The following is a 16,784-nucleotide window of genomic DNA, read 5'->3' as shown; positions in this document are numbered from 1 at the left end:
AAGAAATATTTAGTGAGCAGTTACCACGTGCTAGGCACTGTGATAGATTGTAGAGATACTGGGATGGAGGAGGTACTGTCTTTTGTCAGGGAGATTACAGTTTAATAGAAGAGACATGTAGTACTAAATGTTAAATAAAATATCAAGGGTACTAGGCTGCAGGGGCCAGTTCTACCTTTATGGCAATGGGCAGTGCTAAGGAAGATCACCTAGAAGCAGCTTATGATTCATGATTAAATAGGAGGAAAAAAATTATCTTCTCTCTTAGAATGAATCCTTGTCAATAATTGTTTCTAGGACTTTAAAAATTAGTTTCTTATCTTTCTAGAAATTAGGAAGCAAGTAATAGAAGTCTGCCAAAGAATTGGTGTTAAAACTATAATTTTAAATATTTTGTTACTTATAGAAATATAAAATACCTGCCTGATGTTGGGTGCTCCGTGTTTAAAATATTAGAGATGTGTATCCTAGTCTTAAATGTCTTAAAATATTTGCTTTTATATATTATATATATATATGACTATGTATATATATATGAAACAACCTACCAATTTTAAAATGTCAATCTTCTTACTTGTAAAAGGAAAAGGAGGACCTGGAGAATTGTGGGAGCCTCTGTGAAACCGACTGGAAGAGAAATTGTTTGAGCAGTAGATTACAAATGCACTAACAAAAGAAGGCTGGTGGGTGCAACGTCCTTGCTTGATCTGTGTAGCAAGGGCAATTCTGCAGAGGTCCTGGGTCCCCCGCGGGGAGGTGGGAGATCAAGTCAGGAGAACTTTGCTATATCTCTTCTCAACCCCACTCACCCTCCTTGCTTAAAAGTAGGGCTTCTATGTAAGAATTTGAAGAAATGCGTTCTGCAAATTTAATGGAAAATTTAAAAACAATTAATTTAAAGCATGATATTAGAGTGTTGATATACTGCTAATAGTGATATAATGGAATATTTTGAATGGAAAGGTAAAACCATATTTATGCTGATAATTAAAATAAAAGCTAAAATTGAAGAGCATTTAGGATTGTTTTGACAGCTTTTTAAAAATTAGACGATGCATATATTAAACCAGAGGAATATGAAGATGTACACGGATACTTGTGTGGCTCTGCTGAAGAGATCTGGGCATTTCTGAGGACTTTGCGTTTATGGCACTGGTTCTTTCACGTGCTTAGCTTTTGGCCTTGGACTATCTACTCCTTGATCTTGATTATTTATACTGTTTTTATAATTGCAGCTATGATCAGAATCTTTTGTTGTTGTGTTGTTCCCAAGTGAACATGAGAAAGAGGAAAGGAAGCCAAATGATGTTTCTAAGATTATTACATTGTTGGGGGAAGGAAGGAGATAAATGGCTTTTTGAGATTATGCATTTTTTGATGAGACCTGTTCAACATGGAATTAGCTGAGTTATAAGAGATGGAAATGGGACTAGGCTGGAGCGCAAAGGAGCATTGGATTACAGACCCATCCTGCAGCCCCCATGGAGGGAAAAAAGCGGGTAGGGGATTCTGGATCAGTTCTTCTGGCAGGGCCACAGATGGTGCTTCCGGCTTAGGCTATCTCGGTATCCTGGGATGCTATTTCAGAAACAGCTTTCTCAAGGGGAGGGCAGGTCTACGTAGCGTTTAGGTGCACAAATTTAATTTCATCTTGCACAGAATGACCAATTTAAATAAGTGATATTTCAGGTTTTCTTGTGACTGGTGTACCTTCCTTTATTTAGTTTGTTTTTAGTTATGTTTTGCTGTTGATCTGCTTAGTTCTGCTTATTCTTCCTCTGAACATTCTTTCTAGCCTGGATCTAGAGCATGGCAAAATAAAGGCTCAAGTTTTTAGCAGTGGTGCCTAGTAAGATTTTACTATTAAAAAATCTTTATTCTTGGTGTATCTTAGTCCATGGTATACTGGGAAAGTAATCCAAAAAACTGAAACCATTGCTTAGGCACTTGATTGAAAGATGAAATGGAATTAAGGAACTCAAGTCATAGACATGAGCAACTTATTCAAATTACTTCAGAAAAAGCATTTGCTATATGAATACTGTACATTGAACTGGAAACGAAAGCCATCAAGAACTGATGCATGAAGCAGCTTCAGGGATGGGCTGGCTCTTTTGGGGCTAAAAGGTCTCTCCGATTATGACTTTGCTTTGCTCTGTGTATCAGGTACTGTTTTCCTCTCTGCAACAGCTGCTTTTTCTCAGCTTGGTGGAAGTTTCTGCTTCCTCATTTTTTCAGCTTGCCTTTGGTCACCATTGCCTATTATGCTCTTTACCTCCTGATGTTTCATCTAACTCCCATTACAAATTGATTCTCTCAATTTATCCTAGTCCAGATTCCTAAGAGAGGACTTTTTGAATAAACTATGTTAATGCATTATGAAACTTTACAGCTGTGAAAAAGGGAGTGGTAGATGCATTGATATATTGGAACCAGACTGAACTCTTTGTTCAGTGACATCACCTTGGTAGCTTGGTATTGGCCACCATAGCGGAAGTATCGCAGCATGGAAATTGGCAGATGTCACAAACCAGAGAAGTCTCTCACGGCCTTTCTTCTTCCCTTCAAGAACCAGTTGCTAAACCTTTATTGGCAGGTTACTGAGGAGATTTGTAGGTGTTGTTAAGCAAAAGAGAGTAAGATGCTGAAGTACTTATAGAATGAGTCTAGTTTTTGAATAGAAAAGGGGGTTTAGATATATGTGTGTGCGCATACATACATGCAGATTCTTGTATGGTGTGGAGAGTATTTTTGGTAGGTAACAGTGGCGCTTCTAGGAAAGAGGCTTACGTTTGGAGGGAGGTATGTGTATGTGTGCAGATCAGAGTTTAGTTTTAGATACTTTGTTGATTATGAACATTAAAAGCCAATGAAATTTTTACATAATCATCATAATGTCAGTGTCATTTATTTCAGTCTCAAATACTATGATGAGTTATGTAGGAAGGAAATATAATCCTAATGTCGAAAGTGTCAAGGTCAAATGAATTCACTTTTCCATATGCTGCCAAATTCACAGCCATGCTTCTTTGTCTGTTACTTCATATTGGACTGAATTCTGTCACTCTCTGCTTTGCTCGTTCTGAGATTTCTAATAGTCCTCTAACCCTCTTTTTGGTGTCTTTTATATGTATGCTTTTACTGTGTTGCTAATAATATCCATGGTCTTATTTGTTGCTTAGACTCTGTTTTCTTATTGAAGATACCTTGTATTTCTTATTCTTATGTAAGCTGGTTGCTCTCTAGGCAGCTGCAGAGTTAGCATCTTGAAATGTCTAATTTTAGCTTCCTGAGATTTCATGGATCCTGTGTCTGCCTCTCTTTTTGATTCTGTTGAAGAAAAAATTATTCTGACACTTGTTAAAACAGTAAAGAAGACTTTATCCAGAACTATTGCAATAGGTACTAAGACTGTCATGACAGGGAAGAGAGATCAGGCTCAATGCCAAATACAAATAAGGACACGTGGGGATGGATTCCTAGCCAACTAGTGGAGTAAGGAATTCGGTGGATGCACAGTTACTGAGAGGAGACGTCAAGGGTAGGGGGATTCTTGCTAAACTGACTTAACAGGATTCTTGGTAAAGGCAGGCCAGGATGATCAGATATCACAGGTGCGGGCTGGGGAACTCTTGCTCAACTGACTTAGCAGGATTCTTGCTACAGCTGGATTAGGCAGGTGAGGGATGCGAGGCCAAGGTCAAGGCCTAGCTGAGAAGAGTCGCTGTGGAGCCTGACTAACTTTGGACACTAGAGCGTCTTTGTCGATTCTTTTGGTGGTTCTTTTGTTTTTCTGTAATATATGCTCAAATTCTTTCTAAAAGAAACATCGCAAGGCAATGAACTTTGAACCCTTGTATTAGTTTCTTATTGCTGCTGTAACAAATTATCACACACTTGCTGGCTTGAAACAACATAAATTTTTCTTACAGTTCTGGAGGCCAGAAGTCTGAAATCACTTTCACTGGGGTAAAGTCAGGGCGTCAGCAGGGTTTGGAGCCAGTAGAGGAGAATCCATTTCCTTGCCTTTTCTAACTTCTGGAGGGGCCTCCTGCTTTCCTTGGCTCAGACTCCTTCCTTTCTCACATCATTGCAACCTCTTTTGTCCATCATCCCATCTCCTATTTCTTTCTTTGACCTAATTGTCTCCTTGTTATAAAGTACCTTGCGATTACATCGGGCCTACCTGCATGGTCCAGGATAATCTCTCCATCTCAAGATCCTTACTCAATTACATCTGCAGATCCCTTTTGCCATATAAGGTACATTTACAGGTTTCAGAGATTCGGATGTGGATATTTGGGGGAGGGTCATTCTTCAGGTCACCAACCTTTTAATATCTAAAAATGTTTTTATTTTTTCCTTATGCTTAATTGATAGTTCGGGTTGGTATAGAATTCTAAGTTAATGATTTTTTTTTTTCTCAGAACTTCGAAAATAGTGCTTCGTTATCTTCTAGCTGATAAGAAGCTTGATGCCCGTCTGATTCTCACTCCTTGGTGTATGACTTGACATTTTCCCCTTTTTCTAAGCTTCTGAGACCTTTTGCTTCTATTGACTGTTACAACTGGCTTACGGTGGGCATGAACTTAATTTCTTAGTGTCCAGTTAAGTATAATTAATGTTCATAAGCATGCCTCTAACATGGCTGATACTTTTGCAAGGTGGTTTCCAAATTGTAGGTCCTGACCCATTTCAAAGAAAGGAGAAAGCGATGAAAGGGGAAAGAATAAGTAGAATGGAATAGAAATTTTCACAGTGCCATCCTACGGTAGCTGTACATATTGTTATAAAAAACATTTGTTTCACTTGTATACGTGTGGTGTGTTAAAAATTTCCAAAACCTTCCGGAATTTAACATGTATTTGCATAGTGTCTGAAACTATGCAAATACATGTTAAATATGTGATAATTTTTCACAATAAAAATTATCATTAAGATTCTGTTAAGATATAAACTATATTTGAGGAGAAGAACATTCCTACTTAGCTTTAGTTTAATGTTTTAAGTAAAAACTTTCTTTGTTGCTCCATGACAAGTTTTATTAAAAGCCATAGAATGTGGCTAATTTTGAAGTACAAGATTAAGGCATATTCTGAAGCCACTTGTTTAAAGCCCTGTTTGTTATGAGATGGAATGCTGGGTGTAGGCTGGTGTGGTTCATACTTGGGATGTAGCATGAAAGACATGTTTTTACCCTCAACAAATATCATCTTTGTTTGAATATCTGTAGTCTGTGTAACCACAGCAAGGTCTTTTTTTCCCCTTAGAATGCATCTCAAACTTCTTTCTTGTGCTTGTTTCACACAGTTTAAAGTAGAGCTGCCCTCCACTTTTCTGTTTCAGTTTGTTGCAGAATGTGTGAGTTAACACCTGACACCCTTGGTGTGCTTGAGAACTCTAAAATAATAACGAAATCTTGGAATAGATAAATTTACTGTATGAGGACTGAAGCTGTTGTTAATTCCCAAGGCCAGACTGGCTATCTAACAAAGGGTAACGTACTTTTTAAATTGAAATTGTCGATTTATATATATTTAACATTCATCTTTCAAAATGTACTCTAGGAAAAATGGTCTGCTTTCAATTTTGTTTTATTGGATTGAATTTGAAACTTAATAACTAAATGAATCATTCATTAGAATTTGGGGTTTAACTTAGTGGATAAGTTATAATGCCTGCTTTTAAAAAATGTAATTCAGAAGGATACTTGATTTTTAAAAGTTCTTGGGTTTAAATGGAATTAGAGGTCTTAAATGTTATAGTTGTTAGTTTTTAAAACGCTTCTTAAAATGCTATAGCTTCCATAAATTTTTGTCCAGAGATGTCTTCTTGTATACTAGAGTGTTTATTTAATCCAAATGTCTTTTTATCCTTACTGCTTAAAATATGCCTCTTTTACTTTGAAACCATGTGATAGTGGCTGTAAAGTCAATAAAAATAATTTGATTTAATTTGGCTTGAATAATGTAGTAGGTTTTTAAAATTTGATAATGACATGTGATGTAAGTACTAAGTAACACAGCTTTCCTTGTTTGATAGGTGTCTGAGAGTCTGCACACTTGAAACAGACACAAGACAGCTGTTGATAGCCCTGTGGTCAATGTTTTAGGGCAAGCTCTTTGTTCTTGCAATGGAATTTCTAAATAAGCTATCAGAATGAAACCAAAGGGAGTATTTGAGTGTAATTCTTAACCAAGTTCTCAACTGGAGATCAGGCATTCTGAAACTTAATTTAACTATTCTAAATTCTGCTTAAAGATACTGCTTCTTACTCTAAAGGTGATTGTCTCACAATATGGGTTATTGAATGACATCTCTAAACTCAGTGTTGAGAAAGATTGATATTTACATTTAGTCTCTTCAAAGAAGCAGGTTTGGCTATTTTTTATAAAATTAGTTTGACTTTAAATTTACTCTCTTTTTAGAATATATTCATTAATATTACAAAATTTTTCCCCATGAGAGAGTACAAGGATAAGGAATTCCTAAAGTAATTTAAAGATATAGAACATTTATTTGTTTTAGAGTCAACTCTTCCAATCATATTAAAGTACATCACCTGTCTTCCATAAAGTTAGGATACAATTTCATCCAGTTTCAGTACGACCTCTGTTAGTTAGGATTTCTTTTCTGGATATCTCTAGACTATAGATGATTCATGTAAAGCTTTATATCTATCTTGTAGTTTGTCACAATGATGTTTTCTTGGGTTACTTTGCATCTTCACTTTCAAGCTCCATACCATTTCCATTTCTTGCCTTTGTACTTTTAAACATTTTGTTGTTAAGTTGGAAATATAGTTGAGACTCCTACAACTGGTAGCAGAGATAAAGGACTGGTATAAAATATGTTCAAAGAAAACACTCATCAATTGAATTTGGCCTAATCACCATAGAAATTCATGCTTAGCTGTTTCGATAATGGAAATAGAACTTAATGAATAGTCAAGTTTCCTAGCTTGATATTAATTTATATTGACTTGCTTTCCCTACCCTTTTGTAGAAATGTGAATATGATGTTTTAAAGCTGGGCAACAGAAGAGGGAAAATGGAATTGACAAAAGTTCATGCATCTAAAATAGGAAAATGAATATGTATATTATTTTCCCAGCCTTTTGATGGCATTAGTTCAATGGAAAATCTGAACAGCTAGTCTGTATTTTTGTTATTTTATTGAACCATTCTATCATCTATTCACATTCCTCCCAAAGGATAGCATATTGACACTTTATAGTCTGACTGAGAAAAGCAGTGACATAAACATTTTTTACCAAATAATCTTTTAAAAATTTACAAATTTCCATTTTGCTCTTTTTGCTATTATAAACAACCTTGTGCTTTGTTTGATGATCTCATTGACATAAATTCCTAGAAGTAGAGTTATGAGGCAAAGGATATGTCTGTTTTTAAGAGTTTTGATGCATCTATCAAATTGCTTTCTGGAAAGATTTGATGCATTTATAAATACTACACATTTTATAGTACCTCAGTGTCAGGTGCTGCACATTGCCTCACACTGTTGTCAGTGCTGAGTAATATAACTGCATTTTTTGGTCAGTCTGAGATAGGTGCAAAGGGATATTTTAAAACTTGTGTATCTTTAGTTTCTAATGGGTTTGACCCCCTACCCCCGCCCTGCCTCATGTCTTGGCTTTTAAATTTAGATTTTATTTTTATCAAAGCTATACTTGGTTTAAAGATTCAGCAGTCTGTAAAACTTATTTTGAAAAATAGCGGACTTCCATACTTCTCCTCCTCTCTGCCCACCCCACAAAAGTAAGAGCTCCCTGCTCACCCAGCTGATTCTTTTTCGTTTACTTGCATAGTGCGAGCGAACGGGCCTCTATTGTCACTTCCTGCTCCTGCTGCATTCATTAGGCATTATCAGTTGATTTCCAGCTTTGAGGGGTGAGGATTTGGTTTTCTTCTATGCACCCAACCTCTGCTACACACATCCCTTCGACTCTAAAGAAGTTGATGCCTTTAATCAATTCCCTGTTTTTAACCCCACCCTTCCTTGTCCTCAGGAATCACCATTCGCTGAGCCTTTGAGGGAGGGGATTTAAAGGACCCCTCTGTTATTTTAGTGAGGTTATAGGATGAATGGATATCAAAATGTGTGTTCTGTCTGCCATCTTTAATTGGAAGTCCTTTTTCTGGTCTTTAGTAATCACTTTTATAAAGTAATAGTTAAAATTATGGGCTATAGAGTCAAGACTGTCTGGGTTTGAATCTGACTTTTCTGTTAACTGGCATTATGACCTCAGACAAGTTGGTTCAAATCTCTAAACCCCATTTTTTTTTCATCTGTGTCATAGGGTTAATGCGATACCTATCTCAGAGTGTCGTTGCGAGAATTAAATGTGATAAGGCATGCAAAGTGTTCTTCACAGTAGAATCTGCTGCCTGGCAGTATCTTGCTATCTGCCAGGCACTTAGTAGGTACACAAACATAGTTGTCGCTGCTGTTGTTACTCCTCTGAATTTCTTGCTCATGCCCTTGGCCCAGTTTTCTAATGGAATGCTTGCCTTTTGCTTCTTGATCAGACATGCCATATACACAGTCTGTCATTGGTCTTCTGTTTTTATTCATGGTACTTGGGATGTGTAATCATATTCCTACTGTTTCATGTTAGAATCTCTACTTTTGTTGTCAGATTTGTTTTTTTGAAAGATGCCTGGTGGTAATAATAAGAAAGAAGGGTATGTGTGAGGGCGAGTGTGTGTGTGGGGGGTAAAACTAGAGATTATTATAGTATTTGGGGCAGTCGATAAAGGAGGACCTGAGAGGCTAAATGAAAAAATGATTATTTTTCATCATGTAAGAGAAAGAATTTTTTTTTTAACTCCTGAAGTGTATCACACTAGTTTATTTTGTGGACAAATTACCCTCATTTTTAAAAGCCTTCTTGAATGTTCTTCTTATCATCCACTCAGATGGATTTCATCTGAAAACTTAGAGCTTTCAGGTCAGTTTTTCCTTTAATACTCATTTCTATGAAATTGGATCCAAAGTTGATTCTCGAGGGATAAGATTTATCATATCCCCTAAGTTCACGGTATGTAAATAAATTTGCTTTCTTTTGGATATCGTAAATAAAATGAAATGGCAGATATATTGATATTTCAAGGTTGTTTTTACAGATACTTAACTCATCCTTTTAGGTTTCATTTTGCTGGTTTGTCATTTTAGGCAGTATGGATTTATTGTTTTATTTGTATTTGTTTCGTCTTAGTTTTATAATTAATTAACTTTATGATCTTTAAATAACAGTTCGTCTAAATTTGATCTCTCCACAGATTCGGACCAGGATGTAGCACTCAAACTTGCCCAGGAGCGAGCTGAAATAGTTGCTAAATATGACAGAGTAAGTATTCATATTTACTCTTTGACTAAGTTTTATTAGGAAAAAAAAACATATAAATAGAAATGGATTTGCTTTTTGGAGAGCTTAAATTACAGAAGAAGTTTATTTACTTCATGTGACCATTGAAGTCATCTTTTTTCTCTGACTTCATCTCTAAATTTTCTCTCCCTCCTTCCCTTGGCTCTAGCCGCTCCAATCTCTTGCTGTTCTTTCAACACACCGGGCTTGCTCCTGCCTCAGGGCCTTTGCAATGGCTTTTTCGTCTTCCTAGAACTCGTATATCCTGGGTATTCTCATGCCTTGTTGCCTTACCTCTTTCCTATCTTTACCCAGATAATACCTTCTTAGTGAGATCTCTACCACACTGTTTGATACTTCCCCTCACCCCTTGCACTCCGTATCCCCTTTCTCTTCCTTATTTTTCACCATAGCACTTACTACGTCTGTGTACCATATATTATACTATTACTTTGTTGTCTGCTCACACTCCTAGAATGTAAACTCTCTGAGGGTAAGAATTTCTTTTATTGATTTACTCTTGTATCCTAAATAACTAGAAGGTTCCTGACTCATACTAAGTATTTAATAAATATTTTAATATGTTAGTATGTAGAATTAAATACCCATTTTATTCATAATTCATATGTGTTATTGAAAATTTAACCTGGATCTGAAAATTTCAATTTATACACTTATATATAACCTCCATTAGCATTTTATCCTTATATTAGTTATGGAATCTGGTTTTCGATGCCCTAGGAAATCACAATTGTCGATGGTTGACTTGTCTCATTATTACCTTACCTCTCGAAGTCTGCGATGAGTCTCAGCAGTTATTTATAAATGTCATATTTTATATCACTTGCATGTAATTTCATATGTGTTATTTTTAATTATTTGTGAGAATAACAGGAGCATAAAATTACACAAGGCCATTTGGACTGTGCCCTGCTTCCAGGGAGCATACAGGCAGTGTGCAACTCACTTGTTATGTTCCCAGGTTCATTATTAAGTTGGTAGTTTGTAACATGAGACAGTTTCCCATTATTGTGATTAGGTTTTAGTGTAGTCCATGAAAAACCTAATTAATTTATTTGACTGCTTAACTGGTTTAAAACCAATAAGAACTATCATTCATTCATGCTTGCGTGCATTTTTTTTTTCATGCAGCTAACACTTAGTGACCAGGCTACGTGTCGTGCCAGGCCCTGGGGATGCACACTATAGACATGAATTAGAGCACTCCATGCCCACAAGAAGCTCCCGGCCTATTCGGAGGAGAACACATGAGCAGACTATTATAAAACATACTCAGATGGAGGGGTCCACAGGACAGTTGGGTATTGAGTCTGAAATTTGAGTGGTTGGTATAGACAGTGACATTTGGGGTTCTTGCACCAACAGTGCTGGTTAGCCTTAAGGATAGAGTGGGAGAGCAGTGACTGAGGACAGAGCTCCGGGCACTCATACAGTGAAAGGCACCCATGAAAAAGCCATCAGAAGAAGAGTTAGAGAGGGACAAGGAGTGGCATGGCATGATGAAGACTCAGGAATAGGGAGTGAGCCACACTGACAGGTGCACCGAAAAAATCCGTTAGTCAGGGGCTGAAGCAGGCCCCCCCGGTTTTGGCAATGGGAGATCATTTCTGACCTTGGCAGGATAGTGTCAGAGCTGATATAAAAATGAAGAGACAAAGCTGATAGCTCATTCTTCTGCGAAGTTTGGATGAAAAGACAAGAAATACTTTTTTTCTAAAACAGGTTCACTTTAGAACTTTAAAGTTCTGCAGTTCATTGCTGAGTAGTTTTCTTATTCTCCATTGCTCCCTCCTTCCCAGGTTCTCACAGGAACCCAAATCTGATCAAGGCTTAGCTGCATGTCAGCTGTTGTTGACATACAGTATCTTCCAAAGTTTGTAACTAGGAAATAGTGATTATATGCAAAAATAGTTGTTTTTTTAAAAGTTAATTAACGCAAACAATGCCTCATTTCCAACTCTTACTGAAGATGCAAAATATCCCAAGAAAACATCATTGTGACAAAATATAAGATATAAAGCTTTACATGAATCATCTGTAGTCTAGAGATTTTCAGAAAAGAAAACCTAACAGGTTGTACTGGAACTGGATGAAATGATATCCTAACTTTATGGAAGAAAGATGATGTACTTTAATATGATTGGAATAGTTGACTCTAAAACAAATAAATATTCTATAAATGTTTTTATGTTAGTACATGAAAAATAATTTTTTGGGGTCTTTTTATTTTAAAAAATTATTTAGTTTTATAGATTCTCAATAACACCCTTCTTGTCCCCTATTATAGGGACGAGAAGGTGCAGAGATTGAGCCTTGGGAAGATGCTGATTACCTTGTTTACAAAGTCACGGACAGATTTGGCTTTTTACAGTAAGTTTCAGTGATTGAAAGCTAACTTTTTTATTATAATGTTTCTGTGGACACCTATTATATTGATTTTCTTTATTTTTAATAACATTGCTGTGAATAAGATTCCAGGACTGGCCCTGCAGCACACTTTTTGTTATTAAATTCCTGGCATTTTTAACCTCTATGATTGAAATGAAACTATTTTGTAAGAATACAATTTTTATTATTTGTTGTATTTTAGTAAGTATTAAGTGCAACAAATGAGTTATATTAATAATTTAGCAGAATTAAATGGAAATGAATAACAATTTGTATTTCCGAAATAATTATAAAACATTTCATTTTACACAAATGCATTTAGAAAATAATTAGCAGTTATAACTTTAGTGTTATGCAGCCTGAAAACGGGCAATGAAAAGAAATGCCATTGATCTTCCTTATAGTTGTAAATGTATTCGTGTTATTGCTTCTCAAATTAATTCCATTTATCCTGAGTCTGTTATATGATGAGCTGAGGGAGGTCTAGACCACTACAAAGTGGTTGAAAGGATTTTGACTCTTAAAAACATTCTGCAAATGGTGTGAATCTGCCTGGTCTGGTTCTGGCATTGTTTGGTGAGACTCCCCTGGGCTGGAGACTTCTCTTCAACTCTAAAGTTTGTTTGGTTCCATACAATTCGATGATTAACTTACTTTTCATTCAAATATATTCTTTTTCAGCCTTATTTATTATAAATAGGAAAAGGCCAGAGATTTTTATTTTATGACATATGATTAAATTTGAAGGAAAAAATACAATTTCTTGTATGGTTCGTTCATAGCAGTAACTTACAGTATTCAGACCTTGTTTCCTCTTTCTGTTCAGTTTTCTTCCATTTAGTAAGTATTTTGTTGTATCATGTTTTTATCAGGTAAAACAAGCAAACAGACAAACAGTTTGGGAGTTAGAGAATATGTGCTCTTCCTGTGGCTTTGCGGGGCTCAGTTAACCATTTTATGCCTCATCTATAAACAGAAATCATTAACTACATACTTTACAGTGTAGTAGAGGACTTGAAGAAATAAAATGATAGACTTCTATATAAAGATCTGGACAAATGAGCGGTATTATTATACTTAATGGCATTAGAATACTCAAAATGTACTCCTGAGTAGTTATAATTAGAAAATTTTGGACTTCAACAGACTAACAGAGCAGTATTTAACTAACTATGATGAAAATACTCTTCTTAAATTAACCCCCCACTTCCACTTTTTTTTTTTTTAAGTAAATCATGCTTGGCCACAAATGTGGCAGGAAGTGATCACACATTTGTGTGGGTTAATGTGCACATCTGAGATATATGAGTGAAGTTTTGAAGGACAATTAGCATTTAGCAATCAGCATTTGAACATTTAGCACTGTTAGGATCAGTGCGCCCCAAACTTGCCTGCACATTAAAGTCAGCTTGGAAAATTTTTTTTAAATAGATTTCTGGGATCTATCCCAGATTTCAATTCAGAAGGTGGGATACTACTCAGCTCATTTTGACTTCCCCAAGTGTTTCTGATGGGAATGAGCCACTATAAAAGATGTTTTAATTATATAATAGTCTAATATAGTACAAAATATATATGAAAAATCTGTTTATTCCAAAAAGATCTAACAATTACCTGAATTCTCTTTTCCTGTTGCCTGAAACAATCTGAACTAGGTCCTGGCCCAAGAACCTAGCCTGTATCTGGCAGTCTAAAAATTACACTAAGTTATTTCACGTTTGTTTTTCACCCTCTCTGCTAAGGTCCATTTGGCACTAGTGGAGGGGAAAGTCAATCAATAGTTTATCTTAATAATGTTAGGTAATATTTATTGAGCACTTACTGTATCCCAGGCACTGTTCCAAGCTCTTTACATGGATTAATTTACTTATTCCTCTCAAAATCTCTTTGGCGTAGGTACTCTTTTTACCTTTTCCTTTTGTTTAGTTGAAACTGAAATGCAAAGAGGTCTCGCACCTTGCCCAGTTGTGCTGACAGCACGTGTCAGATCTGGCACGTGGACCTTAGCAGTCTTACGGCATAGCTTGTGTTGTGAACTTCTGCATTATACTGCCTGTTCCTGCTCTCTTATATTTTTAATAAGAAAAACCCAGAAGAAGGCTTCAAAATGCCGAGGAAGAAAATTAAAGGGGAGAAAGGAGTGCCTAAAGAGAAAGGGTCCTGTTTGAAATGATCACATCTACTGACATATACTCATATAGCTAAGCTCTCCACTTTTTTGAAAACGAAGCCGATTGGTACCAGTTCTCATACTATCGGACTAATTTTTTATTTACTCCATGTTGCAGTTCTGAGGCAGGCAGCGCAAATGAAAACAATGAAGCGTAGACATGCATTTTAGCGTAATGTTAGGCTTTATTAAATTTCACCAAAGCCATTGATTTTTGTTTCAATGCCTACTTCAGTAAAACTCTTTTTTCCAGAAGTGGCTGCTGATGGCTTTTATTACTTGTCACTGTAGACCGGAGTTTTGTGTGCGGTGGAAGAAAGGCGCGTGGCCGGACATTTAGATATTGCTCGCTGTCACACACCTTGATGAAAGAGTATTTCTTTCTGCTATCTTAGTTCTTTGCAGTTTGGTTCTCCAATTTCGATTGGTTCTCCAATGAAATTGTGTTTTCAGTGTCAATATCAATACAATGCAATGGCAAAAACTAACTTTGTAGCCTTCTCTGAGGGCTGCTGACTTCATACCTAATTATAGGCTTAGTAAGTTAAATTACTTGTTATGATATGTGAAGAAGGATGACAGTAATTAGCAAATGCAGTACAGGACTAACTTGGTTTTATAACAGATTTCACAATAAATATGAAATCTGTTGCCAAACCAGCTTGGCTCGATGCTGGAACAAGAATGTCTTTGTTTGGTACTCGGAACCGGGGGGTCCGCCCCAGTCGGTTTGCCTGTGATGGAGTGACAGACAGATTGAGCTTATTTAAGAAGTTAGAGAACTTTAAACATTTTCATCAAAAATAGTCATTGCTAGTTTGCTCAACAAAGAATGCTTGGTATTTGGATAAGATAGATAATGCTTTTAGGTCACAAGTTATTAATAGAAGAATTAGAAGTTCTACCCAAAATATAAATTTAATTACAAGCTTCAGATTTTCAATTACTTATCAAAATGTTTATATTTATAAGATTTAGCTGATTGTAGTTTGCTACGACTATATAAATATTCGAAAACTAGAATAAAGGTGTTTTTGTTTTTAAAGAATATCTGTTTTGATGGCAAGGGCTTGAGAACTCTTTCTACCCATCTAATAATTTGACTCAAGTAAATCTAAGTTTAGACAAACTTAATAGCAAAAGAAAAACAATTTGATTAAAAATTGGGCTGAGGATCTGCATAGATGTTTTCCCAAAGAAAGACATCCATGTGGCCAACAGCAAAAGATGCTAACCATCACTAATCATCAGGGAAATGCAAATCAAGGCTTCAAAGAACTATCACCTCACACCAGTTAGAAAGCTTCTTACCAAAAGGCAAGAAATAATAAGTGTTGGTGATGAGGATGTGGAGAAAAGGGAACCCTTGTGCACTGCTGTGGAAGTGTAAACTGGTACAACTACTATGGAAAACAGTATAGAGGCTCTGCAGAAAATTAAAAATAGAACTACTGTATGACCCAGCAATTCCACTTGTGGGTATTTCTTGAAAGGAAATTAAATCATCTCTAGTCCTATGTCCATTGCAGCATTATTCACAATAGCCAGGACATGGAAACAACCTAAGTGTCGACTGACAGATGAACGGAAAAGAAAGTGTCATATACGTTCAAACGTACATACTCAATGGAATATTACTCAGCCATAAAAAAAAAAGGAAATCTTGCCATTTGTGACAACATGGATGGACCTTTATGGAATTATGCTAAGTGACGAGTCAGAGAAAGACAAATCCTGTATGATATCACTTATATGTGGCATCTTTAAAAAAATTAACAAAGTCATAGATACAGAAAACAGATTGGTGGGTGCCAGAGGTGGGAGGTGAGGGGTAAGGGAAATGGGTGAAGGTAGCCAAAAGGTACAAACTTCCCGTTATAAGGTAATAATTCCTGGATGTATGTACAGCATGGTGACTGGAGTCCACAGTACTGTTTTGTATGTTTGAAAGTTGTGAGGGAGTAGATCTTAAAAGTTCTCATCAAGAGTTAAAAAATAAAAAATCTAACCTAAGTATGTTTGGTGATGGATGCTAACTACACTTAATGTAACCATATTCGCATATATTTACAACATTCGCATATATGAAATCTTTATGTTGTACGCCTAGAACTAATATATTGTTATACGTCAGTTATGTCTCAATTTTAAAATAAATAAATGCACATTAAAAACATCTTATATAGAAGGAGCTCAATAACTAATTGGAGCTCATGATGGGGGCTACATAGGCAACCAGACTCTAGTGGGGTTGCAACAAGCAAAAGGAAATGATGTAAAGTATTGGGGTGGAGGAAAACCAAGACCAAAACCAAGACCAAAACCAATCCTGGATTTTGCCTAAGGCTGACCTTGGTTGCATGCATATTCTGGCATCTCTTTCTCCCATGGTTTCCATAGCATGGTTTGAGGTTAAGGTGGAGGAGCGTGCTGTGTGCATTTCTGTCTCATCTTGAATTTCACAAAGCAGTTCATTCTGCAGGACCTGCCCAACACAGGCTGTGTGGCCTGAGCAGATGATCAGCTTCATTCCACAGACAAGTGCAAAACTTGGTTCTGATTCAGGGTTGAGACTAGGCACAATTAGAGTAGGTCTGTCAGTCTTGTTTAGTAAATAAGAGACCAAAGAAATGCAACCAGCCACTTCAAAGAACTTGTCCTGTGGTCGGCAGCCATAGATGGCACATCATTTACAGTTAAGAATGTTCAAATTAACATGTGTCAGTATCAGCTCAAATCAGCTGTACAAAAGTTTGCCCTTGCCCAGGGCAGCCCACCCACCCAGAAATGCCATTCTTGCTGTGCACAAAGGGTGCC

General features: G+C 36.4%; 1 protein-coding gene across 2 annotated transcripts in view; it reads left to right on the top strand.

Annotated features, from left to right (window-relative positions):
• USP6NL (USP6 N-terminal like) overlaps positions 1-16,784 on the top strand; it is a 139,599-nt gene that overhangs the window by 65,789 nt on the left and 57,026 nt on the right. The window contains exons 3-5 of one of the 2 annotated variants that reach the window (XM_039871062.1): positions 5,347-5,496; positions 9,303-9,370; positions 11,697-11,779. In XM_039871062.1, coding sequence (XP_039726996.1) covers positions 5,442-5,496; positions 9,303-9,370; positions 11,697-11,779 — 206 coding nt within the window. In that variant the 5' untranslated portion in view covers positions 5,347-5,441. The remainder of the gene's footprint in view (positions 1-5,346; positions 5,497-9,302; positions 9,371-11,696; positions 11,780-16,784) is intronic. The other variant, XM_039871063.1, reaches the window with a different exon arrangement.

Source organism: Pteropus medius, unplaced genomic scaffold, assembly GCF_902729225.1.
Source record: "Pteropus medius unplaced genomic scaffold, Ma_sr-lr_union100, whole genome shotgun sequence".
NCBI classification, from domain to species: Eukaryota; Metazoa; Chordata; class Mammalia; order Chiroptera; family Pteropodidae; genus Pteropus; species Pteropus medius.
Note: the sequence above shows the minus strand (reverse complement) of the source record. Positions and strands in the feature narration are given on the sequence as shown.